The 27,877-nt window shown below is 40.9% G+C and overlaps 1 protein-coding gene and 1 long non-coding RNA gene across 2 annotated transcripts in view; one reads left to right on the forward strand and one right to left on the reverse strand.

Moving 5' to 3' along the window:
- Window positions 1–57: 57 nt before the first annotated feature.
- LOC125117381 (uncharacterized) overlaps window positions 58–27,877 on the forward strand; it is a 125,947-nt gene continuing 98,127 nt past the window's right edge. The window contains exon 1 of the long non-coding RNA XR_007132607.1: window positions 58–158. This is a non-coding gene — a long non-coding RNA (uncharacterized LOC125117381). The remainder of the gene's footprint in view (window positions 159–27,877) is intronic.
- Window positions 14,584–27,877, reverse strand: part of AGBL3 (AGBL carboxypeptidase 3) — a 100,608-nt gene continuing 87,314 nt past the window's right edge. Inside the window, exon 17 of the mRNA XM_047763202.1 lies at window positions 14,584–16,310. Within this exon, the coding sequence (XP_047619158.1) occupies window positions 15,902–16,310 (409 nt within the window). The 3' untranslated portion in view covers window positions 14,584–15,901. The remainder of the gene's footprint in view (window positions 16,311–27,877) is intronic.

Here is a 27,877-nt window from a genome sequence, read left to right on the forward strand (position 1 = left end):
GTGCTGACTGGTGACACTGTCCCCTGATTTCACTTTCACTTCTTGCCGGTGGCCCGTGTGACTTTTCAGAAGCAAGGAATGTAAACAACCCTGCTGTTCCCCACACCTTGTGCTTCACCCACACCTGAGTCGACCAGACAGTTGACTTAAAGAGCCAGGTAAGTGTCTTGATTATATCCCAGGAGAATTCCAGAAAGGAAACAAGCCAGCACACGCTCAAAGCTCCCAATGTTTTAAACCCGGATAAACACACCCTGGAGTCTTACTCAGAAGGGACCTTCAGGATCATCCGGCCCAAGGTCCCAGACCCGGGTCACCCCCCTGGGAAGCAGATATGCCTCAGTCCGCCCTTTCAGAAATCAGCTTGTAGGGTGACGGGACACCTCTGGACGCAAAACCTTGTCTTTTTAGCGTCCTCACAGGGGTGCTCAGGCCCTTGCTGGAGCAGCTGGAACATCTCTTGTTTCAAAATAAGAGCAGAACGGAGCTTTTATTTTTGTAATCAGAGGGACTCCTGGCCAGAGTTTAAAAATTGCTTTCTGTGCTCACATGACCAGCTGGAAATTCCAATTTGGGGTTAAGCTCAGTTGTGTCAGTAGACAGCGACCCAGTAACATTGCTGAATCCTTCAGGGGTCCTCTTCCCCTCCGTGTCCTTTGGGCAAAGGGCTTCTTTGAACTGCTTGATGTGTTTGCCCCCGCTTTGTGCTACATCCCCCCCCCCCCACTTTGTAGTTCTTTGAAAACTCAAACCCTGGAAAGAAGGCATGTGATCTAATAGAAAGAAAGAACAGAAACTTCGGGATGTGGGAGTTCTGCTGCAGATGAGCGCATTATTTGCCCTCTGGGAGCGTCAGTTTCTCGTCTGTAAAATGGAAACAATGTCTGTTTCGCATGACTGTTGTAGATATTGGGGATGACACATGAACGTTCTCAGTACAGTACTGGGCACATACTAATAGTAGCTGTTATTATTTAAAGCAGAAGTCCAGCCTTCATAATAGTGCCTTCAAGGCAGAGACAGTGTTAACTGGTGCTCATATAAACTGGTCACTGAAAACTGAACACTGGTGAATGAGTCACACAGTATAGAAGAGACAGAAGCATACCAAGTTGGAATGCGCTTGAAGTTAGAATGCACATAGTTTTGAAAGAGTCAAAGAATTCTTCAGAGTTCATTATGGAGAACAGCAGTCCCACACTGTCCTCTTCTCTCCTCCAGGGCAAGAAGCACCTCACCTCTTATAGCTGATTCTTTAGGTATTTACCGCAGTTCTATAAGAAACATCCTTATAATGGTACTTCTTGATTTTTCTGTTTCAGACATAATCTGTTCAAAACAAGAATGTTTCAAGGAGGCAAAGACTGTAAAAATAGGTATAAAGCTTATTGTTAGAAACACGGTACCATGTGTGGGAGGGCACAGAAATGCAGAGAATCAGGCTATTTGTCGAAGGCAGACGCAAACAGTAGTAGGCACCCAAAGGGGGTGCGGGCGACCCCTCAGTGAGGAGCAGAGGTGACTTCGACCACTTATTTTAGGGTAGTTCTTCCGGGTCTTTGTCTCCCTTTAGCCAATTACCTTGTTTCACCTGTTACACCTACCAGACCCAGGGCCCTCCCCTGATCTGCGGGCGTGTCTTTTGGACCAGATGGGTTCCAAAGCAGAGCATGGCGGGAAGGTTATCCAGCCTTATTATGGGCTGACGCCTCCTCCGTCTCTGACCCAGAGGGGTCTCTCTCTGTGCGTGTGTAGTTGGGGTCTCCCTGACCCTGAGGATGGGGAGGACGTGACCTCTTAGTTCATTGTCCAAGCAGGGCCCAGCCCCCTTTTGAGTCTTTGTTTAACAAGTTCACAGAAGACAAGTACCACTTATTTGCCCTGGGCCTGTGTTATTTCTATCTTGAAGTATAGACAGGTGGCTGGTTGTGAATGTTTGTCCTGGAGCCCACCTGTCTCTTGCCTCAGGGAGTGTAAATAAGAGGCTAGTTGCAAATGTCTATCCTGGGGCCCATTACCTCCTGCCTCAGTGTTTCTTTCATCGCAGACTTTTCTAGATTTATTCTTTATTCTTCTATGCTTAAATTTGGTCAAAGCTAGAAGAACATAGAATTTTAGGTTAAAAGTAACTTGCCTTTATAATTTCAAAAGCTTTCTTTCAGTCCTTCTAGCTTTCATTAGACGTTGAGAAGTTTAAAGCCATTCTGCTTTCTAGCTTCTAAAGTGGCCTCTGCTCCTAATCTTTGCAGCTTTGTCTTAAAAAATAAAATTATTATTTGAATGGGTTTTTGAGAAGGAGCAAACTTAAATTGTGTCTGGTTTGCTACTTTTTTTTTTTTTTGTCTTTTTGCCGTTTCTTGGGCCACTCCCGCGGCATATGGAGGTTCCCAGGCTAGGGGTCTAATCGGAGCTGTAGCCGCCGGCCTACGCCAGAGCCACAGCAATGCAGGATCCGAGCCGTGTCTGACCTACACCACAGCTCACAGCGACGCTGGGTCCTTAACCCACTGAGCAAGGCCAGGGATCGAACCCGCAAACCCCATAGTTCCTAGTTGGATTCGTTAACCACTGCGCCAGGACGGGAACTCCTGGTTTGCTATTTTTTACTGAAAGTCTAATTTTTTTTTTTTCTTTAAACCCCAGGAGGGGGTCTTTCTAGCTGTCTCTTTCTGGGTGCCCTCCGGCAACACAGTGGTCCTCTGGTTCAGTTTGTTGTTCTTGTCGAGCTTCTAGCCTCCTCTTAATGGCCAACCACCCAAATCGCCAGTGTTTTTGACAGCAACCTTAGACTTGAACTTCTCCGTACTGTCTTCCACACAGATCAGTTTAGGTGAAGAGAACGCCACAACTCTCCATTCTTATGGAATGCCTCACCTCCTGGGGAAAAATGAGCCATCTCGGTGGAGCTAAGGGTGGGGACAGTGACCCACTTCTTCTAGAGTGACACTTCTGAGCGGAGTGGCCCTCCTGCTGAACAGGGGTGAAGGGAGAAATGGGCTGTGGCTTCAGGGCTCTTACTGGGATATAGTAGATTTTCTTGAATGAATATTTCTTCACTTGTTATATGTCCTTAGGACAATTTCTAAAGACTTATAATGTTTTTAAACCAGTTTTGGTATTCTTTCTACGGAGTGGATTGTGGATTTTTCTCAGGCTGCAGTGCTGGGACTGGATCTCTGCCCCTTTATTGTTTTTTGAAGGGAAAAGTTGTAACCACATAAAATCTAAAGACATCTAAATAGCAAAGAATATTAGGAACAAACCAAAATGACAAATTTCAGAAAATTACAAAATAGAAAACAAATGGTTATATGTTTCAAGTCTGTTTAACTAATCTATGGATTTAGAACTTAACTAATAAAAATACTGATAAGTTTAATGGGGAATGTCTTTGTGGTTATTTAGGTTTTTGTTTTCTTGGAACTAATAAAACCAGTAAAAATTTATTAAGGTAAATATTAAGCCACTTTTACAGATATCTAATAGATATATTGCAATAGTCTTTAAAAAAAAAACCACCATCCAAATATCTCCACCTGGTTTTGTAGAACACTGATGGTGGTTTAAATAATACTAAAAATACAATACTTATGTCCTCTACTTTTGGAGGGCCTAAAGAAATGGAAATAGTTTACCACAATTAAATTAAAACAATGTATTTTATTTATTTATTTATTTAATTTACTTATTTATTTATTTATGGCCACACCTGCGGCACATGGAAGTTCCCAGGCCAGGGACTGAACCTGAGCCACAGCAGTGACAATGCCAAGTCTTTAACTGCTCCACTACCAGGGGACTCCAAAACTATATATATTTTAAAACACTCTTAGGAATTATAATTTTTTTAAGCAATAATAAAACATAAAAGAATCAATTAAGTAATAGCAATTAAACTAGGGGTAAGTACTTTTAAAGAGAGCCAAAACCCGCAGCCAGATGTCCTGCAGTGTGTGTGGATGTTCTGGCGTTGGCTGCTTTGAAATCCGAACTGAACCTGCATGTGACCCTGGATCCCTGTGACTTCATGGCATAACTATCCTCCTTCTTTGGAAAGGCTGAAATTGTCATCATGACAGTTGTCTGTGTGATCTCTGAAAAGAGCAGGTAGACTTATCACCTGCAGCAGAGGTTCCGTTAGAGATTTTAAGGGCTCTCTTTATCATTTACAACCTGTTTTATTCATATGTTTTTAAGCCGTGTTCTTTTTTCTGGTCCTTCAGGTCCCACACCCCTTTGGTCCCTCATCTCCTTGGGAAGGCAGGTGTAGGTGTCCTGTCGATGCATGTTTTCATCCAAACTGTCCGTCGTTTCCCTCTGAAGTTGTTCCCCATTTTCTCGGAGATGCCTGTGGCACTGGTTGGTTGGGACTGGAAGGATTTCAATCCCTCTTTGACTGGTCATGTCTGTTCTCGAAGATCAGCCATTATCTCACAATGACAGAGAGCTCAGGGACTTCCCTTGTTGATTATTTTGAGAGGTTTGCTGTGTCCTCAAGCGAAGTGGTGGGCTCTTTCCTGTTTCTATTAACCCTCAGAGGACTGGCCTCTACCAGAGGCGATCTGAGGGCCTCATAGGCTTGTGTAAACCAAACTGGTTAATCTTTTCACTGACAGTTTTCTTTCCCCAGGGCAGAAAAGCTTTTGGTTAGCTCTTAAAGTATGTTGGCTTCTTACTTTAAAAAAAAGAAAAAATCATAGTGGCACATACTGAAGTCAAACCCAAAGGACTTTGCCTTAAGTGGTCAGATGATACCACCAGGACCAGCTGGACGGGCACTTTGGGGGTAGTCTTAAGTGTCTCCATGGCTCCAGAGAAACTTGACCTTGGCCTCTGGCTGTTAGTATGCCTTGACCACCGCTGCCTGCTTGTACCCCTGTGGAAGGTCGTACTTCTAAAACAAACCAGTACCTGGCAACCAGGCCAGACTATCAGTGGGGCAGAGCAAGTGAGGCCTGGTTCAGCAGAACAGGACACCCTTTGTTCTGTTCATAGCTGCACACATTAAAAAATGTTATTATTTGTACCATATATTTGGGGAAGTGTCAGGGGCTGACTGTAGCCAGAGCAGATTGCCGCAGGAGCTCTGGCTACTCTGGGCCCCACCCGATGTTGCATAAAGCAGAGGATTAGAGTGGTGTCTCACACTGCAACCCATGCTCTGAACCCAGGCACGTCAGATGGTAACAGCGAGACTTGCTGAAGCAGAGGACTCCTGTGCCTGCATTCTTGGGTGAGGCTCCTTCTCCTGATGGGAAGTTTCCTTCTGCAGCCCTGAGCCTGATCCTGCCCACAGAGGTTGCAGCGATCTCTCTGTGGGCTCACTTGAGCCTGTGCTGGACAGTGCAGACCAGCTGGGTCAGAGAAATGCACGGCCTCCCCAGCATTACCTCACTGATCTGGAGTCCAATGTTAAGAACTCAGGAGACATCAAGAGGGACTGTCGATGTCCTAACATTTCATGTGTTTTTGGTGGAGTTTTGTGGTTCAGTCCAAGTGATCTCAGATGGGGTGACTCATTCACCCAGGTGCCTGCCCCTGTGTGGCTCTGCCATCAGCAGCACGCAGTCATCTTCAGATCCATGGTTACCTCTGCAGAGGGAGTATATCATTCTATCAGCTAAATTTGCTTTTATTTCTTTTTTTTTCATTTTTTTTATTACTCAAATGAATTTATCACATTTGTAGTTGTATAATGATCATAACAATCTGATTTCACTGGATTTCCATCCCACAGCCCAGGCACATCCCCCCACCCCCCAAACTGTCTCCTCTGGAGACCATAAGTTTTTCAATGTCTGTGAGTCAGCATCTGTTCTGCAAAGAAGTTCCGTCTGTCCTTTTTTCAGATTCCACATGTCAGTGAAAGCATTGGATGTTGGTGTCTCATTGTATGGCTGACTTCACTTAGCATGATAGTTTCTAGGTCCATCCATGTTGCTAAAAATGCTGGTATTTCGTGCTTTTTGATGGTTGAGTAATAATCCATTGTGTATATGTACCACATCTTCCTGATCCACTCCTCTGTCGATGGACATTGAGGTTGTTTCCATGTCTTGGCTATTGTAAATAGTGCTGCAATGAACACCGGAGTACATGCGTCTTTGCGAGTCATGGTTTTCTCTGGACAGATGCCCAGGAGTGGGATTGCTGGATCAAATGGTAGTTCTATGTTTAGTTTTCTGAGGCATCTCCATACTGGTTTCCACAGTGGTTGCACCAATTTACAATCCCCCCAACAGTGTACTGGGGTTCCTTTTTCTCCACACCCTCTCCAGCACTTCTTGTTTGTAGACTTTTGGATGCTGGCCATTCTGGCTGGTGTAAGGTGGTACCTCCTCATGTTTTGATTTGCATTTCTCTAATAATGAGTGACGCTGAACATCTTTTCATGTGTTTCTCGGCCATCTGTATGTCTTCTTTGGAGAACTGTCTGTTTAGATCTTCTGCCCATTTTTGGATGGGGTTGTTTGTTTTTTTGGTATGGAGCTGCAGAAGATGTTTATAAATTTTGGAAATTAATCCCTTGTTAGTGGATTCACTTGCAAAGATTTTCTCCCATTCTGTGGGTTGTCTTTTTGTGTTGTTTATGGTTTCCTTTGCTGTGCAGAAACTTTGAAGTTTGATTAGGTCCCATTTGTTTATTTTTCTTTTTATTGTCAATACCCTGATAGGTGGATCTGAGAAGATGTTGCTGTCGTTTACGTCAGAAAGTGTTTGGCCTATGTTTTCCTCTAGGAGTTTGATAGTGTCTGGTCTTATATGTAGGTCTTTAATCCATTTGGAGTTTATTTTTGTGTATGGTGTTAGGGAGTGTTCTAATTTCATTCTTTTCCATGTGGCTGTCCAGTTTTCCCAGCACCACTTATTGAACAAGCTGTCCTTTCTCCATTGTATATCCTTGCCTCCTTTGTCATAGATGAGTTGGCTCTAGGTGTGTGGGTTTAATTCTGGGCTTTCTATCCTGTTCCACTGATCTATATTTCTGTTTTTGTGCCAGTACCGTGCGGTTTTGATGACTGTTGCTGTGTAGTATAGTCTGAAGTCCTGGAGCCTGATTCCTCCAGCTCCATTTTTCTTTTTCAGGATGTCTTCGGCTATTCTGGGTCTGGGTCTTTTGTGCGTCCAAACAAACTTTAAAATATTTTGTTTGAGTTCTGTGAAAAATGTCCTTGGTGATTTGATAGGGATTGCATTGAATCTGTAGATTGCCTTGGGTAGTATAGTCATTTTGATAATATTAACTCTTCCAGTCCACGAGCATGGCACGTCTTTCCATCTATTTGTGTCATCTTTGATTTCTTTCATCAGTGGCTTGTAGTTTTCAGAGTACAGGTCTTTTGTTTCTTTAGGTAGGTTTACTCCTGGGTATTTTATTCTTTTGGATGCAGAGGTAAACGGGATTGCTTCCCTAATTTCCTTTTCTGCTCTTTCATATAGAAGCGCTATCGATTTCTGTGTATTGATTTTGTATCCTGCGACTTTTCCAAATTGGTGGATGAGCTCTAACAGTTTTTTGGTAGAGTCTTTAGGATTCTCTAGGTATAGTATCATGTCATCTGCAAATAGGGATAGTTTTACTTCTTCCTTTCCAATTTGGATTCCTTTTCTTTCTTTTACTTCTCTGATTGCTGTGGCTAGGACTTCCAGAACTCTGTTGAAGAGTAGTGGCGAGAGCGGACATCCTTGTCTTGTTCCTGATCTAGTGGGAATTCTTTCAGCTTTTCACCATTGAGAATGATGTTCGCTGTGGGTTTGTCGCATATGGCCTTTATCATGTTGAGGTAGGTTCCCGTTATGCCCACTTTCTGAAGGGTTTTTATCAGAAATGGGTGTTGGATTTCGTCAAAGGCTTTTTCCACGTCTGTTGAGAGGATCATATGGTTTTTATTCTTCAGTTTGTTAATGTCATGTACCACACTGATGGATTTTCGGATATTGAAGAACCCTTGCATCCCTGGGATGAATCCCACTTGATCATGATGTACAATCCTTTTTTTTTTTTTTTTTTGTCTTTTGTCTTTTGTTGTTGTTGTTGTTGTTGTTGCTATTTCTTGGGCCGCTCCCGTGGCATATGGAGGTTCCCAGGCTAGGGGCTGAATCAGAGCTGTAACCACCGGCCTACGCCAGAGCCACAGCAACGCGGGATCCGAGCCGCGTCTGCAACCTACACCACAGCTCACGGCAACGCCGGATTGTTAACCCACTGAGCAAGGGCAGGTACCGAACCCGCAACCTCATGGTCCCTAGTCGGATTTGTTAACCACTGTGCCACGACGGGAACTCCTGTACAATCCTTTTAATGTATTGTTGGATGCGGTTTGCTAGTATTATGTTGAGGATTTTTGCATTGATGTTCATCAGTGATATTGGCCTGTAGTTTTCTTTTTTTGTGGTGTCTTTGTCTGGTTTTGGTACCAGGGTGATGGTGGCCTCATAGAGTGAGTTTGGGAGTATCTCTTCCTATGCAGTTTTTTGAAATAGTTTCAGAAGGAGAGGTGTTAGCTCTTCTCTAAATGTGTGATAGACTTCGCCTGTGAAGCCATCTGGTCCTGGACTTTTGTTTGTTGGAAGTTTTTTAATCACAGTTTCAATTTCAGTTCTTGTGATGGGTCCATTCATCTTTTCTATTTCATCTTGGTTTAGTCCAGGAAGATTGTACTTTTCTAAGAATTTGTCCATTTCTTCTAGGTTTTCCATTTTATTGGCATATAGTTGCATATAGTAGTCTCTTATGATCCTTTGTATTTCTGTGGTATCCGTTGTTACTTCTCCTTTTTCATTTCTAATTTTATTGATTTGAGTCCTCTCTCTTTTTTTCTTGATAAGTCTGGCTAGGGGTTTATCAATTTTGTCGATCTTTTCAAAGAACCAGCTTTTCGTTTCATTGATCTTTTCTATGGTTTTCTTTGTTTCTATTTCATTGATTCCTGCTCTGATCTTTATGATTTCTTTCCTTCTACTCACTTTAGGTCTTGTCTGTTCTTCCCTCTTGATCTGCTTTAGATGTAAAGTTAGGTTGTTTATTTGGGCTTTTTCTTGTTTCCTGAGGTGGGCTAGTATTGTTATAAACTTTCCTCTTAGAACAGCTTTTGCTGCATCCCATAGGTTTTGGAGTGTCGTATCTTTGTTGTCATTTGCTGCCAGGTATTTTTTAATTTCCTCTTTGATTTCTTCAGTGATCCATTGGTTGTTTAGTAGCACGTTGTTGAGTCTCCACGTGTTTGTGTTTTTTGCAGTTTTATTTTCTTGTTGTTGATTTCCAGTCGTATAGCATTGTGGTCGGGAGAGATGCTTGATATGATTTCAATTTTCTTAAAGTTACTGAGGTTGGATTTGTAGCCCAGGATATGGTCAATCTTAGAGAATGTTCCATGTGCACTTGAGAAGAATGTGTATTCTGTTTCTTTTGAATGAAATGTCCTATAAATATCTATTAAGTCCATCTGGTTTAATGTATCATTCAGGGCCTGTGTTTCCTTATTGATTTTCTGTCTGGTTGATCTGTCCATTGCTGTAAGTGGGGTGTTAAAGTCCCCCACTATGATTGTATTATTGTTGATTTCTCCTTTTAAGGTTGTTAGCAGTTGCCTTATATATTGTGGTGAACTTGTGTTGGGTGCATAGATATTTAAAATTTTTGTAACATCTTCTTGGATTGATCCTTTAATCATTATGTAATGTCCTTCTTTGTCCCTGAGAATATTCTTCATTTTAAAGTCTATTTTGTCTGATATGAGTATTGCTACTCCAGCTTTCTTTTGATCCCTTTTTGCATGAAATATTTTCTTCCACCCTCTCACTTTCAATTTGTATGTGTCCCTAGAAGTGAAGTGGGTCTCTTGAAGACAGCATATATATGGGTCTGGTTTTCGTATCCATTCATCCAGTCTCTGTCTTTTCGTTGGGGTGTTTAGTCCATTCACATTTAAGGTAATTATTGATATGTATGTTCTTACTGCCATTTTATTGATTACTTTGGATTTGTTTTTGCTGCTCTTTTTCCCTTTCCTTCTTCTCTTGTTCTTTTCTGCCTATAGAAGTTCCTTTAGTATTTGTTGTAAGGCTGGTTTAGTGTTGCTGAATTCTCTCAGCTTTTGCTTATCTGTGAAGGTTTTGATTTCTCCTCCACATCTGAATGAGAGCCTTGCTGGGTAGAGTAATCTTGGTTGGAGGTTTTTTCCTTTCATCACGTTGAGTATATCATGCCACTCCCTTCTGGCCTGCAGAGTTTCTGTTGAAAACTCTGCTGATAACCTTATCGGGGTTCCCTTGTATGTTATTTGTTTCTTTTCCCTAGCTGCTTTCAAGATTTTCTCATTGTCTTTAATTTTGGTCAGTTTGATTAGTGTGTGTCTCGGGGTGTTCCTCCTTGGGTTTATTTTGTATGGTACTCGTTGTGCTTCCTGGATTTGAGTGAGTGATTCCTTCCCCCTGTTAGGGAAGTTTTCAGCTATTATCTCTTGGAATATTTCTTCTGTCTCCTTCTCTCTCTCTTCTCTTTCTGGCACCCCTATAATATGGATGTTGGTGCGTTTCACGTTGTCCCAGAGTTCTCTGAGACTCTCTTCATTTCTTTTCGATCTTTTTTCTCTTTTCTGCTCTGCATCTGTAATTTCCACTAATCTGTCCTCCACCTCGATTATTCGTTCTTCTGCCTCCTGTATTCTGCTGTTGGCTGCTTCTAGTGAATTTTTTATTTCAGTTATTGTATTTTGCATCTCTTCTTGTTTCAGTTTTATATCTTGTTTCTCTTTGGTCAGTGTTTCCTGTAAGTTATCCATCTTTGCCTCCAGTTTATTTCCAATGTCTTGCATCATCTTCAACATCAACAGTCTAGAGTCTTTTTCCTGGAGGCTGAGAATCTCCTCCTCACTTAGCTGTTTTTCTGGGGCTTTTTCTTTCTCCCTCATCTGAGTTATAGTTCTCTGTCTTTTCATTTTTATAGGTTTTTGGTGTGGTGACCTTCTTACAGGTAATAGAGCTGTAGCCTCTCTTACTTCTGATGTCTGCCCCCCTGTGGCTGACATCAGTATGGGGGCTTGCTGTAGGCTTCCTGATGGGAGGGGCTGATGCCTGCCCCCTGGTAGGAGGAGCCGATTCTAATCCCTCTGGTGGGTGGGGCTTAGTCTCTGGATGGGATGAGAGGCGGCTGTGTGCCTGAGGGGTCTTTAGGGAGCCTGTTTCCTGAGGGGCGGGGCTGTGATCCCACCTGGGTTGTTGTTTGCCCTGGGACTTCTCAGTGGCCGGCTGATGGGTGGGGCCAGATTTTCCCAAAATGGCCACCTCCAGAGAAAGGCACTGCTGCTGATTATTCCCGAGAGCTTTGCTTTCAATGTCCTTCCCTCACAACAAGCCACGTTCACCCCTGTTTTCCCAGGATGTCCTCCAAGAATTGCGGTCAGGTTTGACCCAGATTCCCTTGGAGACTTTGCTTTGCCCTGGGACTCAGTGCACGTGAAAGTCTGTGTGCGCCTTTTAAGAATGGGGTCCCCGTTTCCCCCAGTCCCATGGAGCTCTTGCGCACAAGCCCCACTGGCGTTCAATGCCAGATGCTCTGGGGCTCTTTCTCCCAGTGCCAGATCCCCACATGTGAGAGTCTGACGTGTGGCTCAGAACTCTCACTCCTGTAGGTGAGTCTCTGTGAACCAGTTAGTTTCCAGTCTGTGGAGCTTCCCACCCAGGAGGTATGGGGTTGTTTATATCGCAAAATCCCCCCTCCTACCTCTTGATGTGACCTCCTCTTTTTCTTCTGGAGTAGGGTATCTTTTTTAAGGTTTCCGGTCCATTTTGGTGAAGTGTGCTCAGTCTTTAGTTGTGAATTTTGTTTTTAGGAGAGAAGTTGAGCTCCAGTCCTTCTATTCCACCATCTTAATCTATCTTTTATTTCTTTAAACAGAATCTCACTCTTAGTATCGAGCTGACAGACTCAGGCCCAGAGCCTCTTTTGTCCATCACCTAGGACTCTGCCATGAGCCGTTCTCTCCACACAGCCTGTGGCCAAAGAAGAAAGGCTAGAACAGTCAGCCTGGTCTGGGAATCCTAGAGGGTGCCAGGGTTGGGTCAGTGGTCCACCTAGGAATGTGGGGAACAGAGGCTCTTATCAGCCTTGAGGGTGAGGGGTGAAGATGGCCAAATGCTTGGCCAGTTAAGTGATAACTGTTTCTTTGTTTACAATTTATTAATTTGCAAGTGAAATTGCCAACTAAGAGTTATATTTCTGAAAATAAATTCAGCCATGGTATAGGAAGACATATTTGCATGGAAAAAAACGACTTAGGTAGATCTCTCTTATATGCAGAAAGGGTGCTCACCTTTTTGGGATAAAAATGAAATGTAACTTTTTTGGTGGTGGTGCCCAGGTCATTCTTATCTTAAAGCCTAATTATAAAAGAACAATTCAGTGCTGTCAGGATGAATGCCCCAGAGTTAATTTATGTCTTCATTTCTTCTTATAAAGCCCTTCTGCCTCAGTCAGTAGCATCACTGCCAACTTTGGAACCCATGCTCTACCAGGCATCACTGCCGTCATGTGTGAGGAACCAAAGACAATACAGAATCTGGGTCATGTCTCAAGAAAGGGTGGGATCACAGCACATACTGAGCCCTCCTGTCAGTGGCCTCCAATTTTAAAGGATTTTTTTTTTTTTTTCCTGGACATGGAATTCAAGGTTGTCAATACCACACTCTTGATTAATGTGTCTTTATAGTAAGTCTTTTAAGTCTTGTAGTTGGGTAACTTTAGTCCTCTGACTTCTTCTCTTTCAATATTGTGTTGGATATTCTGAATCTGTAATCATTCTATATAAACTTTAGAACTGAGTTTGTCGATAATTTACTAGAATTTTGGTTGGGATTTCATTGCATCTAGATCAAGTTGGGAAGAACTGATATCTCAACCATAGTAAGTCTTTCTATCCATGAACATGGAATATCTCTCCATTTATTTATATCTTTGATTTCTTTCAAGTTTTGTAGTATTCCTCATATAGAACTTGAACATATTAGATTTATACCTAATATTTAAATTTTTGGTGCAAATGTAAATGGTATCGTGTTTTTAATTTCAAATTCCAATATTCATTGCTAGTATATAAGACAGTGATCTACTTTTGTATATTAACTTTGTATTTTGCAACTATGCTATAATTGCTTATTACTTCTAGCAGGTTTTATTTTGGGTGGTGGTTCTTTGGAATTCTCTGTGAAGATAGATAATCATATATTCTATGAAGAAATACAGTTTTATTTCTTTCTCTTAGTTCCTTGTCTTATTGAATTACATAGGTGTTCCAGTATGATGTTGAATAGGAATGGGAAAGCAATTATCTTTGCCTTGTTTCTGACCTTAACAGGGAACTATTGAGTTTCATCATTAAGTATGATGTGGGCTGTATATTTTTTTGGTAGATAGTCTATCAAATTGAGGAAGTGCCCTCCATTCTTATTTTGCCAAGAATTTTTAATCATGGATGGGTGTGAGATATTGCCAAATTCTTTTTTTATATCTATTGATGTTATAATTTTTCTTCCTTATTCTGTTGATGTGATGGATTATATTGATATCTGAATGTTGAACCTTGCTTACCTACCTAGAATAAAACCTATTTGACTGTGGTATATAATCTTCTGTATACATTGTTGGATTCTATTTTCTAATGTTTTGTTGAGGATTTTTTCATCTGTGTCACAAGAGATAGTGGTCTGTAATTTTTCTTTCTTGTAATATATTTGTCTGGTTTTAGTGTTAGGGTAATGCTGGCCCCATAGGATATATTAGGAAGTTGTCTCTCTACTTTTATCTTCTGGAAGAGATTGTAGAGAATTGATATAATTTCTTACTTAAAGTGTTGATAGAATTCGTCAGTGAACTCATCTGGGTTGGTGATTTCTCTCTAGGCAGGTTATTATTTATTGATTAAACTCCCTTAATTGATATAGGCCTATTTAAATTGTCTATTTCTTTTTGTGTGAATTTTGGCAGATTGTGACTTTCAAGGTATTGGTCCATTTCATCTAGGTTATGAAATTTGTGGATCCAGAGTTGTTCATAATATTCCTTTATTATCCTTTTAATTTCTTCTTTTTTGGTCGCACCCATGGCATGTGGAAGTTCCTGAGCCATGGATCAAACCTGTGCCACAGCAGCAACCCAAGCTGCTGCAGTGACAACACGGGATCCTTACCCTTCTGCACCACAAGATAACTCTGTATTCTTTAAACTTCTATGGGATAAGTATTGGTGGCCCCTCTTTTATTTCTGCTGTTAGTCAATTGTCTTTTTTTCCTAGTTACCATTGCTAGATGTTTATAAATTTTACCGACAATGGAATATTATTCACCATAAAAAGAAATGAGCTATCAAGCTATGAAAAGACATGGTAGAACTTATATGGATATTACTAAGTGCAAGAAGACAATCTGAAAAGGCTACATACTGTATGATTCCTACTATGTGATATTTTGGAAAAGGCAAAACTGTGGAGACAGTAAAAAGATCAGTGGTTGCCAGGGTTTAGGGAGGAGAGTGGGATGAAGAGGCAAAGCATAGAGAATTTTTAGGTCAGTGAAACTACTCCTGTGTGATACTATTATGGTGGATACATTTTATTATACATTTGTCCAAGCCACAGATTGTATAACACCAAGAGCAAACCCAACTGTAAACTATGGACTCTGGACGATAATGATGTATCAACGCAGGTTCATCCGTTGTAACGAATGACTCATTCTGGTGGGTGATGGTGATAACAGGAAGGCCATGCAGCTGTGGGCACTCGGGGCTACAAGGGGAAATTGCTGTACCTTCTGATCAATATTGCTGTGAACCTAAAACTTCTCTAAAAATAAAGTCTGTTAAAACCAGGACACAACAGTTACTCCTTTAACATCCCACTGGGCTCTCCTTGAACCCTCTTTGGCTCCCAGAGATACTGTGGAGAGCAGACCACCCAACCTCATCTTCCTGGTTCCATTTTGCCCCCATGACCTAATTAAGCTTGTGGCTTATAGCAGGAACACACCCTCCTACCTGATCCTCGTTAGCCTCTTCCTGTCATGGATGCCACGGCTGACCTGCAGCTCCAGGCTGACGCACTCTGTTTTCTCAGTTACCACGTGCATCTTAGTTGCCTGGCATACCTGTTCCTCTGCAGTGTCCTTTAGGAATCTCACTAGTACTCACTGTCTCATGAGTGACAGACTGTGAGGTGTTCCATTTGTTTTCCACATTAAAAAAGGGCTGGAGATGTATGCTTTTACATTTTTTGCTAAATTTTGAGACATTAAATGACTGCTTAAACCATAGTCCATGCATTTATGTGCCCTTTGGTGCCACACTTTTACTCTGTGCAGTTAACATCTTTTAAAATGAAGTCTTTTCTCTAATTGTTGGAGTGCTTCACTTAGCTCTTGACGATGCACTGTTTTATCCTGAGTTATTTCAGTCATGTGCGGTAGTGAAAATACAGGAATGTCCTTTGTATCACTGACGGTTTCTAGGACACTACACATAGGACTGACTCATGAAAGTGCCTAGAGCGACGTCCCTGTCGGTGATCATACCTGTTACTGCCTCCTTGGGGGCTTAGTCTTTTGGCGTATGAATAAATCAAAGTAGGAGTTTTCTTTCCATCTTGACAAAGTTAAATAGAAGTATCTATGTGAGCTTTACTTTTCTATATTTTCTCTTATTTCTTTTTAACTCTCTGAAAGCCATTCTTACTAAAGCAGATGGGATATCTAAAATTTATAGTTTAGTACATGCACATGAACTACACGTGTAGGGGGCGGGATGAGGATGAAGGGACAGGGAGGGCTTTTCTGTTTCTTTCTTTTGCCTTTTACTATGTCAGCATATGTTATCTTTGATCTGCAGTTGTCAGAGCAGCTTAAAGCTAGATTACTTGTCCCTTCGCAACTTCAGGCGAAAGGTGGGTTGTTCATCCTTCGTTTTTGGTTGCTCTCCCTTATTTTTAGCGAGATGGGGGGCATTTTGCATAGAGCCCTGCTGGTTAGATTCTTCAGCTTGCAGACTCTTGTCTGTGTCCTCAGAACACAGGGGAAGAGTCTCGCATTTTCTGCTGACAGGTTTCACGTCTTTAGTCTTGGTGGCCTTGACTTGAGAATGTTTTTTCCTCTTCTTGGGCCCTTTGAGAGGTGACAAGCTTTCAGATGACTTCTGAGACACAGCCTGGAGCCATTCCGAAGAGCTTCCTGTAAGATCCCTTTGGCTAATCAAGGGAGGATTTCTGGGTGGTGTCCAGGATGTGCTGTATTTCTTTACATGTATGTAACTAGATGGGTTTAGTCTAGGAAAGAAATGAAATAGGTGAGTTTTCGTCCAATGTGAACCCTAAGTATTTGTAGTCCTCAGGCATTGTCATAGTATAAATCCTATTTTTTTCCCTTTGGTGAATTCATTCTCCTTTAAGACTTTTAGCTTCATCTCTATTAGAATGATCTAGCTGCTGCTCATGACTTTTCAGGCTCCTCCAGTCTGGTATTTCTGAGTGCCTAGAGGATGTATATATTTCAGTATAACATCCCTGGCCCCAGACTCCAATGTAATGGCCCCTTTGGGCCTAGCTCCTTACTTTCACATCTAGTTGAAATTCTCTTTCATTTAGAATAGAATGTTCTCTAAAATTCCACTTTGCTCTAAAGATCTACTTTGTTTATTCTATTAGAATGAACTCAGTATACATGCTCTAAGGTTGTTTTTTTTTCTCCTATAGTCAGTAAAAAGACTGATAAAAGTCCAAGAGAGGGAAGTTTTCCTCAAGAGAGGGAAGTTTTATAATTACTAATTGTAGCTACCTAAAGTCTCTCAGTTTTTCTTTAGAATTCCATCTGAACTATACTTTTAATTAAACTCTTAATATTGAGATAATTATAGACTCACCTACAGTTGGAACAAATAATATAGAGAGATCCCATATAGCCCTCACCCAGTTTCCCCCAAATACAATACTTGCACAACTATAGCCAGTAGCACAATCAGGATGTTACCATTGATACAGTCAAGACACAGTACAGTTTCTGCTGTGGCGCAGTGGGTGGGGATCTGACGCCAATGGCTCGGTCCCCAGTTTGATCCCCAGCCTGGCACAGTGGGTGAAGGATCTGGTGTTGCCACAGCTCTGGTGTAGGCCGCAGCTGTGGCTCAGGTTTGACCCCTGGCCCAGGAACATCCATAAGCTGTGGGTGTGCCCCCCCCCAAAAAGGTACAGACCCATTTCTTCATGTTTCCCTTCTACCGTCATTCCGACCTTCCTCCTTGCCCATCCCCTCCTTACCTCCTGGTGATCAGTCTGTTGTCCAAACGACATAATTTTGTTATTTCAGGAATGTTATATCAGTGGCATCATATTCTATATAACCTTTGGGGATTGGCTTTTTTCACCCAGCATAATTCTTTGGGGATTCATCCAAGTTGTTTTATGTAGGGTAGTTCATTCCTTATTGTTGCTGATGAGTAGTCCATGGCGTGGATGTAGCAGTTTGTTTAATGATGCGTCCACTGAAGGACATTTGGATTGTTTCCAGTTTATGGCTATTAACAAACATTTGTGTATAGGTTTTTAAGTGAACATAAGCCTTCATTTCTCTGGGATTAACGCCCAGCAGAGCAGTGGCTGGACCCTATGATAGTTATATGTTTGATTTTGTGTGTCTGTTTCTTTTGTCTATTTTTTTGGGGGAGGCTGCACACGTGGCATATGGAGGTTCCCAAGCTAGGGGTCCAATCAGAGCTATAGCTGTCGGCCTACACCACAGCCACAGCAACACCTGATCCAAGCCACATCTGTGACCTACACCACAGCTCACAGCAACACCAGATCCTTAACCCACTAAGCAAGGTCAGGGATCGAACCTGCAACCTCATGGTTCCTAGTCACGTTCATTTGTGCTGCGCCACAACGGGAACTCCCTATGTTTGATTTTTAAAGAAACTGCCAAACTGTTTTCCAGAGAGACTGTACCATTTCACATTACTATCAGCAATCTATGCATTCTCCTCAGCATTTGGTGTTATCACTATTATTTTTTATTGTAGCCATTATGATAGATGGGTACTGATTATCTCACTGAAGTTTTTAATTTGCATTTCCCTAATGGCTAATGACATGGAATGGTTTTTCATGTGGTTATGTGCCATCAGTATATTCTGTTTGGTGAAATATCAATTCATGTCTCTTGCCTATTTTCTAAATGAACTACTTGTTTTCTTACTGTTAATTTTTTTTCTGCTTATATGTTTTGATTTTATTCATTATTATTGTTTTTTAATTTTAATTATTAAAAATTGAAGTATAGTTAATTTACAGTGTTAGTTTCTGGTGTACAGCAGAGTGGTTCAGACATATGTGTGTGTGTGTATTTACGTATTCTTTTCCATTATGGTTTATTACATAATATTGAATATAGTTCCCAGTGCTATATGGTGGGCTCTTGTTTTCTAATCTATTTTATATATAGTAGTTTGTATCTACTAATCCCACACTCCTCATTTATCTCTCCCCTATGCTCTTTCCCCTTTGTTAACCATAAGTTTATTTTCTGTGTCTGTAAGTCCGTTTCTGTTTTATAAATAAGTTCATTTGTATCACATTTTAGATTCCACAATCAATTGATATATGACATTTATCTTGGCCTGACTTAACTGCACTTAGTATGATAATCGCTAGGTCTATCCATGTTGCTGCAAATGGCATTATTTCATTTTTTTAATGGCTGAGTAGTATTCCTGTGTGTGTGTGTGTGTGTGTGTGTGTGTGTGTGTGAGAATAAAACCACATCTTTATCCATTCATCTCTTGATGGACATTTAGGTCGCCCCCATGTCTTGGCTATTGTAAATACTGCTGCTATGAACACTGGGGTACCTGCCTCTTTTCAAGTCAGACTTCCCTCTAATACATGCCCAGGAGGGAGACTGCCAGGTCACACAGCAACTCTACTTTTACTTTTTTTAAGGAACCTCCACACTCTTTTCCATAGCAGCTCCACCAATCTACATTCCCACCAACAGTGTAGGAGGGTTTGCTTTTCTCAACATCCTCTCCAGCATTTCTTATTTGTACACTTTTTAATGATGGCCATTCTCATGGGTGTAAGGTGATACCTCATTGTAGTTTTGCTTTGCATTTCTCTAATAATTAGCAATGATGAGCATCTTTTCATGTGCCTATGGGCCATCTATATGTCTTCTTTGGAGGAATGTCTATTTAGGTCTTCTGCCTATTTTTGTTTGTTTGTTTAGGTTGTTAGGTTTTTTTTATATTGAGCTATATGGGTTGTTCGTATATTTTGGAATTTAATCCCTTGTTGGTTGCCTCATTTGCAAATATTTTCTCCCAGTCCCTAGCTTGTCTTTTCATTTTTTAATGGTTTCCTTTGTTGTGCAAAAGATTCTGAGTTTGATTAGATCCCATTTGTTTATTTTTGCTTTTATTTCTTTTGCCTTGGGAGACTAACCTAAGAGAACATTGCTGTGATTTATGTCAGAGAATGTTTTGCCCATGTTCTCTCCTAGTTTCTGTGGTGTTGTGTCTTATATTGAAGTCTTTAAGCCATTTTGAGTTTATTTTTGTGTAGGGTGTGAGGGTGTGTTCTAATTTCATTAATTAACATGCAGCTGTCCAACTTTCCCAACATCACCTGCTGAATAGACTTTTTCCCATTTTATAGTCTTGTCTCCTTTGTCGATGCTTAATGGACTAGAGGTGTGCGTTTATGTCTGGGCTCTCTGTTCTGTTCCATTGATCCACATGTTGGTTTTTGTACCAGTATTACACTGTCTTGATTACTGTAGCTTTGTAGTGTAGTGTAAAGTCTGGGGGAGTTACGCCTCCTGCTTTGCTCTTTTTTGTCAGGTTTGCTTTGGCTATTCTGGGTCTCTCATAATTCCATATAAATTTTAGGATTATTTGTTCTAGTTCTGTGAAAAATGTCATGGGTCATTTGAGAGAGATTACATTAATTCTGGTAAATTGCTTTGGATAGTAGGGCCATTTTAACAGTATTCACTCTTCCAATCCAAGAGCAAGGGACATCTTTCCATTTCTTTGAATCATCTTCAGTTTCCTTTATCAGTGTGTTATAGTTCTCAGCATATAGATCATTCACCTCCTGGTCAGATTTATTCCTGAATATTTTATTTTATTTTGATGCTATTTTAAAAGGGATTTTTTTAAACTTTCCCTTTATGATACTTTATTGTTAGTGTAAAGAAACACAACAGATTTCTGTATGTTAAATTAATATCCTGCTGCCTCACTGAATTCATTTATCAGTTCTAGTAGTTTTTGTTTGGAGTCTTCAGGGTTTTATATATGTATAGTATCATGTTATCTTCATATAATGACAATTTTACCTCTTCCTTTCCAATTTGGATAGTTTTTAGTTCTTTTTCTTGTCTGTTTGCCATGGCTAGGACTTCCAATACTATTATGAACAGAAGTGGTGAGAGTGGGTATTCTTGTCTTGTTCCAGATTTTAGTGGGAACGTTTTCAGTGTTTCACCATTAAGTATTATGTTTGCTGTGGGTTATTATAAATAGCTTTTATTATGTTGAGATGTGTTCCCTCTATACCCACTTTGGTGGGAGGTTTTTTTTTTTTTTTTCACATGAATGGATGTGAATTTTGTCAAATGCTTTTTCTGAATCTATTGGGCTGATCATGTGGTTTTGTCTTTTCTTTTGTTGCTATGGTGTATCACATCGATTTGTATATATTGAACCACCTTTGTGACCCTGGGATGAATCCAACTTGATTGTGGTTTATGATCTTTTTTATGTGTTTTTAGATTTGGTTTGCTAATATTTTGTCAAGAATTTTTGCATCTGGCCTGTAACTTCCTTTTTTGGTAGTACCTTGTCTGGTTTTGGTATTGGGATAATGGTAGCTTCCTTGAATGACTTTGGGAGTGTTTCCTACTCTTCAGTCTGGAAGAGTTTGACAAGGATCTACTGTATATGTTCTTTTTTGTATGTTTGGTAAAATTCCTCAGTGAAGTCATCTGGCCCTGGACTTTTGGCAGTTTTTTTATTTTTGTTTTTTTAATTACGGATTCTATTTCACTTCTAGTGATTAGTCTGTCCAGATTATCTATTAATTCTTGATTCAGTTTTGATGGGAATATATATTTCTAAAAACTTGTCTATTTCTTGTAGCTTGTCCAATTGTTGGCATATGATTATTTATAGTAGTCTTTTATGATTTCTTGTATTTCTGTGGTATTGGTTGTTATTTTTCCTTTTTCATTTTTTATTTTCTTTGAGTCCCTTTTTTGTTTTTTTAGGGCTGCACCTGCAGCATAGGAAGTTCCCAGGCTGAGGGGTCCAATCAGAGCTTTAGCTGCTGGCCTACGCCACAGCCAAAGCAATGCGGGATCTGAGTTGCATCTGTGACCTACACCACAGCTCATGGCAACGCAGGATCCTTAACCCACTGAGCAAGGTCAGGGATCAAACCCACATACTCATGGATCCTAGTCCGGTTCGTTAACTGCTGAGCCACGAAGGGAACTCCAAGTTTTCTATTGTTTTTAGTCTCTATTTTATTTATTTCCTTTCTGATCTTTATTATTTTCTTCCTTTTGATGACTTCTAGATTTTGTTTGTTATTTTTGTAATTCTTTTAGGTAGCAGGTTAGGTTGTCTGAGATTTTTCTTGTTTTCTGAGAAAGACCTGTATCACTATGATTTTCCCTCTAAGGACTGCTTTTACTGAATCCCATAGATTTTTTTTTCTTTTTTCTTTCTTTTTTTTTTTTTCTGCTTCTTAGGGCCACATAAGCAGCATATGGAAGTTCCCAGGCTAGGGGTCAAATTGGAGCTGCAGCTTCTGGCTACAGCCACAGCTATGGCAATGCTGGGATCCAAGCTGCATTTGCTACCTATACCACAGCTCACAGCTACACCAGATCCTTAATACACTGAGTGAGGCCAGGGATTGAACCCTCATCCTCATGGATACTAGTTGGATTCTTTCCACTTTGCCACAAGGGATACTTCTCCATAGATTTTTTTTATGGTTGTGTTTTCACTATCATTTTTCTCAACCTATTTTTAAATTTCCTCTTTGATTTCATCATTGACTCATTGGTTTTTAGTAGCATGTTGTTTAGTCTCCATGTGTAGTATTTTTCTTATTTCTCTTTCTTGTGGTTGATTTCTAGCTTCATGCTGTTGCAGTCAGAAAAGATGCTTGAAAAAAATTTGTTGAGGCTTAAAAAAATTTTTTTGGGGCCTGTTTTGGGGACTAATATATGGTCAATCCTAAAGAATGTTCCATGGGTATTTTGCTTTTTTAAAATGTAATATCCTGAAAATACCAATTAGATATAACTATTCTATTGTATCATTTAGGATCTCTGTTGCCGTATTGATTTTCTGTCTGGAAGATCTGCCATCAATGGGGTATTAACGTCTCCTACTATAATTGTATTCTCATCAATTTTTCCATTTATGTCTGTCTGTTAGTATTTGTTTTATGTATTTAGGTGCTTCTATATTGGGTGCCTATGTGTTAATGATGGTAATATCCTCTTCTTCTATTGATCTTTGTGTCATTATATAGTATCTTTATCTTTGTGGCCTTTTGCTTTAAAGTCTGTTTTGTCTAATATGAGTATTGCTGACCCTGTCTCTTATCATTTCCTTTTGCATAAAATACCTTTCTCCATCCCATCAGACTTTCAGTCTGTGTGCCCTCACCTTAAAAAATATGTCTCTTGGGAGTTCCCATCGTGGCGTAGTGGTTAACAAATCCGACTAGGAACCATGAGGTTGCGGGTTTGGTCCCTGCCCTTGCTCAGTGGGTTAACGATCCGGTGTTGCCGTGAGCTGTGGTGTAGGTCGAAGACGCGGCTCGGATCCCGCGTTGCTGTGGCTCTGGTGTAGGCTGGTGGCTACAGCTCCGATTGGACCCCTAGCCTGGGAATTTCCATATGCCACGGGAGCGGCCCAAGAAATAGCAAAAAAGACAAAAAAAAAATATGTCTCTTGTAGGCAGCATATTGTAGGCTCTTGTTTTATTATCCAATCTGCCACTCTTTGGCTTTTGATTGTAGCATTAAATCCATTGACATTTAAGTAATTATTGATAGATAGGTATTTACTGCCATTTTAAAACCTTGTTTTCCAGTTCATTTTGTATTTCTTTCTCTTTTTCCTTTTGTGATTTGATCATTTTCTTTTATATTATGCTTGTGTTCTCTTTTTAGTTTTTGTGAATCTGCAGTATATATTTTATTTATGGTTATTATGGTTTTCAGGTATGTTAACCCATTACTCTATCTACTTGCTTTAGACTAGTAGTCATATAGTATCAAACATATTCTAAAAAAAAAAAAAACATTTTCTTATTTCCCATCCCCCATTTTATGATTTTGATGTCCTTTTTTTACAATTTCATGTTTATCCTTTTGCTGTTCATTGTAGCTATTATTGCTTTCCAAGTTTTTTAAAAAAATTTATACCTGCACCCCTGGCATACAGAAGTTCCTGGGCTAGGGATTAAATCAGAGCCACAGCTGTGACCTGTGCCACCTATGCCACGCTGGATCCTTTAACCCACTGTGCAGGACCAGGGATTGAATATGCACCTCTGCAGGGACCCGAGCTGCTGCAGTCCGATTCTTAACCCACTGCACCATGGCAGGAGGAACTCCTCAAAAAATTTTAAATTTATTATTTTTTAAAATCTGTATACTACTGGCTTATTTAAGTTATTTACTTTCCAATTGTGCTTTTCTCTTTCCTATAGAGTCTTGCTTCTTTTCTATTTAGAGTTAACCTTTCAATATTTCTTTTAGGATAGGTTTACTGTTGCTGTATTCTTTCAGTTTTTGCTTTTCTGAGAAATTCTTTCTCTCTCCTTTTTTTTTTTGTATTTTTGTCTTTTCTAGGGCTGCTCCTTTGTCATATGGAGGTTCCCAGGCTAGGGGTCTAATCAGAGCGGTAGCTGCCAGCCTATGCCAGAGCTATAGCAAGGCCAGATCTGAGCCACATCTGTGACCTACACCACAGCTCATGGAAATGCTGGATCCTTAACCCACTGAGCGTGGCCAGGGATCGAATCCGCAACCTCATGGTTCCTAGTCGGATTCCTTAACCACTGAGCCACGACGGGAACGCCTTTCCTTCTACTCTAAATGATGATCTCGCTGGGTAGAATATCATAGGGTGCAGGTTTTTGCCTTTAAGGACTTTGAATACATCTTGCCATTCCCTCCTGACCTGCAGAATTTCTGTAGAGAGATAAGCTGATAGTTTTATCAAGGTTCCCTTGTAATTAACTCTTTTTTTTCTCTTGCCTCTTTTACTTATTTATTTGTTGGCCACACCTGTGGCATGTGGAAATTTCCAGGCCAGGGACTGAACCCAGGTCAAGCAGCAACCCGAGCCACAGTAGTGACAACACCAGGTCCTTAACCCACTGTACCACTGAGGAACTCCTCTTGTTGCCTTTAGAATCCTGTCTTTAATTTTTTTACATTTTAATTATATCTAGGTGTGTTTGCTTATTTGATATCCTCTGTGCTTCCTGTCCCTGGATATCAGTTTCTTTCTTTAGATTTGGGAAGTTTTCAATCATAAATATATTTTTCATTCTCTTTTCTCTCTCTTCTCCTTTTGGGGTCCCTATATGATATACTTTATATTAACCCATAGTTCTTGTATAATTGCTTTGATTTTTAAAAAAACTTGTCTGTCTACTGTTCTGATTGGGTGATTTCCATTATTCTGTCTTCCAGATCACGTATTCATTTGCTAATTACTGTGTTTAGTTCAGATTTCAGCTTGTCAAATGAATTTCTTGATTTTACTTGGCTCCTCTTTATAGCTTTTAGTTCCTTTTTAAGAGAAATCTGCATTTCTATCAATAGCCTTTCTTAATTCCTTTGGTAATTTTTTTTTTTAAATGGCTGCACCCATGGCATATAGAAGTTACTGGGCCAGGGACTGAATCTGAGCTGTAGCTGCAACCTACACTATAGCTGTGGCACTGCACTGGGTCAGGGATCAAACCAGTGCCTCCACAGTGACCCAAGCCACCCCTACAGTCAGATTCTTAACCCACTGCATCACAGCAGGAACTCCTCCTTGAGTAATTTCTTACCTCCTTTTAAAACTTGGAGTCTAGTAGATTGGATAGGTCTGTTTCATTGTTTGTTGTTTCAGGGGAATTCTCTTGGTCTTTTAATTAAAAATCATCTCTCTGCTTCTTCGTTTTACTTATATTTCTCTAACTCCATGAATTTATGAGAAACAATGACTGGTCTTGAAGGGTTTTTTTTTTTTCTTCTTCTTCTTTTTATGGCCACACCTGCAGCATATGGAAGTTCCCAGGCTAGGTGTTGAATTGGAACTGCAGCTGCTGGCCTATGCCACAGCCCTACCAGCAATGCTGGATCTGAGCCACATCTATGACCCAAGCTGAAGCTTGTGGCAATGCCCTTAGCCCACTTAGGCCAGGGATCAAACCTGTATCCTAATGGATATTTATCAGGTTCTTAACCTGCTCAGCCACAAAAGGAACGCCATTGAAGGGCTGCTTTTATGTGGGAGAGTTCTTGTGTAGCCTGTGTCAGTCTAATGTTTTTGGTGCGAGGGCTGTTTTTAGTATGGATGCCTGCCGCATCTTTCCTCAGCGTGTGCTGGCTGTTATCCCCTGATGTGGAGTGTGATCTGGTGTTGCGGTGACCAGAGCCCGCCGTGGATATTGAGCAGGACCTCCTCTTTGCTCTCTGGTTGTCACAGCCAGGTCTGTTGTCAGGGCCAGGATCTGCTCCCCAGTTTTTAAAGTAGAAGACCTCAAATCTGTTTCTGAACTTCAGTGTGAGGTAGGCAGGATGGGAGCACTCCCACTGGGACAGGAGCCACTGATTATTCCTTTGAAGGAACTGCTCACCAGGGAGTGTTCTCTGTGGTGTCACCTGTCACCTGTTGTACAGGCTCACAAAATACACTCTTGTTGGCACTGCCTTCGGCCCCTTATCAACCACTGAATCAGCTCCATAGGCACAGATCCACTGAAGTCAGGTACCACGACTGCAGTAGTTGAGCACCTGGACCTGCTGTGGGAGTTATTCAGTCAGCTCAGACCCTGGCCCTGCCTCCACAAAGCCTCAGGTAATGCTGATCTGCCCCAGCCACGGGAACACCACTAATCTGCTCAGATATCCTGCAGGTGCTTAGGTCATAGAGGCCTTGGCACTGGCTATTGCCTAAATCCGTGGATGACATAGCCCCCACACCTCCCTTTGTGGGCCCATTAAGAAGGGCGCTTCTTCGATGGCCCTGCATGCATCCACAGTTGTGACTGGTACCACACTCCAGACTTCAGGCTGTCTCTGCTCAGCCAACCCTAGCCTTCTCCCCAGGTCTGAAACTCTGAGTTTTAGCACCGAGCCCCTGCACACACTAACAGATTGTCTCTGCTGATCCCTCTCTGTTCTGGCTGCTGTAACCTGGTTGCTGCACTCTTCTCTGAGCCTCTAAGTTTCCCTTTCTGACCCAGCTATCTCCTAGCTGGTGAAGGGGCTTCCAGAGTATGGTAACCTTTCTCCTTTCACAGGCTTCCTTCCAGGAGTGCAGGTCCAGTCATAATTCCTTTTTTCAATCATCCTACCTGGTTGCATGGTGATCTTTCTTGCAATTTTGGTTAGGTGAGATCTTCTGCCAGTGTTCAGTAGATATTCTGTGAGAATTGTTCCATGTGTAGATGTATTTTTGATATATCTGTGGGAGGAGGTGAGCTCCAAGTCCTTCTATTCTGGCATCTTGATTGGGCCCCCTACTGTTGAGTTTTGAGATTTTTGTTTACGTGCTTTGCAAATATTTTCTCCCATATTATAGCTTGTCTTTTTATTCTCTTAACAGGATATTTCAAAAGGCAAACGCTGTTATTTTGATAAATTCCAACTTATTAACTTTGTCTTTTTGTCTTTTTTTAGGGCTGCACTTGTGGCATATGGAGGTTCCCAGGCCAGGGGTCTAATTGGAGCTGTAGACACCAGCCTATGCCAGAGCCACAGCAACGCCAGATCTGAGCTGTGTCTGAGACCTACACCACAGCTCACAGCAATGGGGATCCTTAATCCACTGAGCAAGGCCAGGGATCAAACCTGTGTCCTCATGGATGCTAGCCAGATTCGTTTCCACTGAGCCATGATGGGAACTCCTAGCCTTGTATTTTCTTGCAGTCCTTCCCCCCCTTTACCTTACCTTATGCTTTCTGATTAAATGAGCTTGAATTATTTTGTTACATGTAAACAAAGAGTTCTTAATTAATGAAGACCACCATTTATATAGACCTTCAGGCTCAGGCCAGTCCACACTGAGTGCAAGTCTAGGTTCAAAATATATAGGGAATCTCTTGTGAAAATAATGACTAAAAACCAAGCAACGTCCTGTCACCTCTCAGACCCCTTGTTTATATCCAGATCCTTAGCTTCTCAGCCTTGCTGCCTAGGTCTGTTGTATTTTGTTATTAATTTCCTCATTTTTTACTATGCTGATATTATCATACTTGATCTCTTACTCACCTGGGCCTATACTGTCTTTCATATTAGCTGACCTATTTGATTCAATTTCTGTTAGGCTCTGCCTTCGCTAGCATGATAGCTACCCCATCCTACTAGAAATTGCCACCAACTGCCTAGTTTTATAATTTTTATTGACTTTGCTGATTATACAATAAAGAAATATGCATTAATAAAAATTTAGGGAAAAAAGCATGAAGAGACATAGCATATTCTGCCAGTACTATCCAGAGGCAATCACTGTTGGGAATATTGCTTCCAGAGTTGTTTCCAGGTGTATATGTGTTTGAGTGAGTATAATATGCACACATTAAATATATAT

Source organism: Phacochoerus africanus, chromosome 16 (assembly GCF_016906955.1).
Source record: "Phacochoerus africanus isolate WHEZ1 chromosome 16, ROS_Pafr_v1, whole genome shotgun sequence".
In the NCBI taxonomy this organism is placed as follows: Eukaryota; Metazoa; Chordata; class Mammalia; order Artiodactyla; family Suidae; genus Phacochoerus; species Phacochoerus africanus.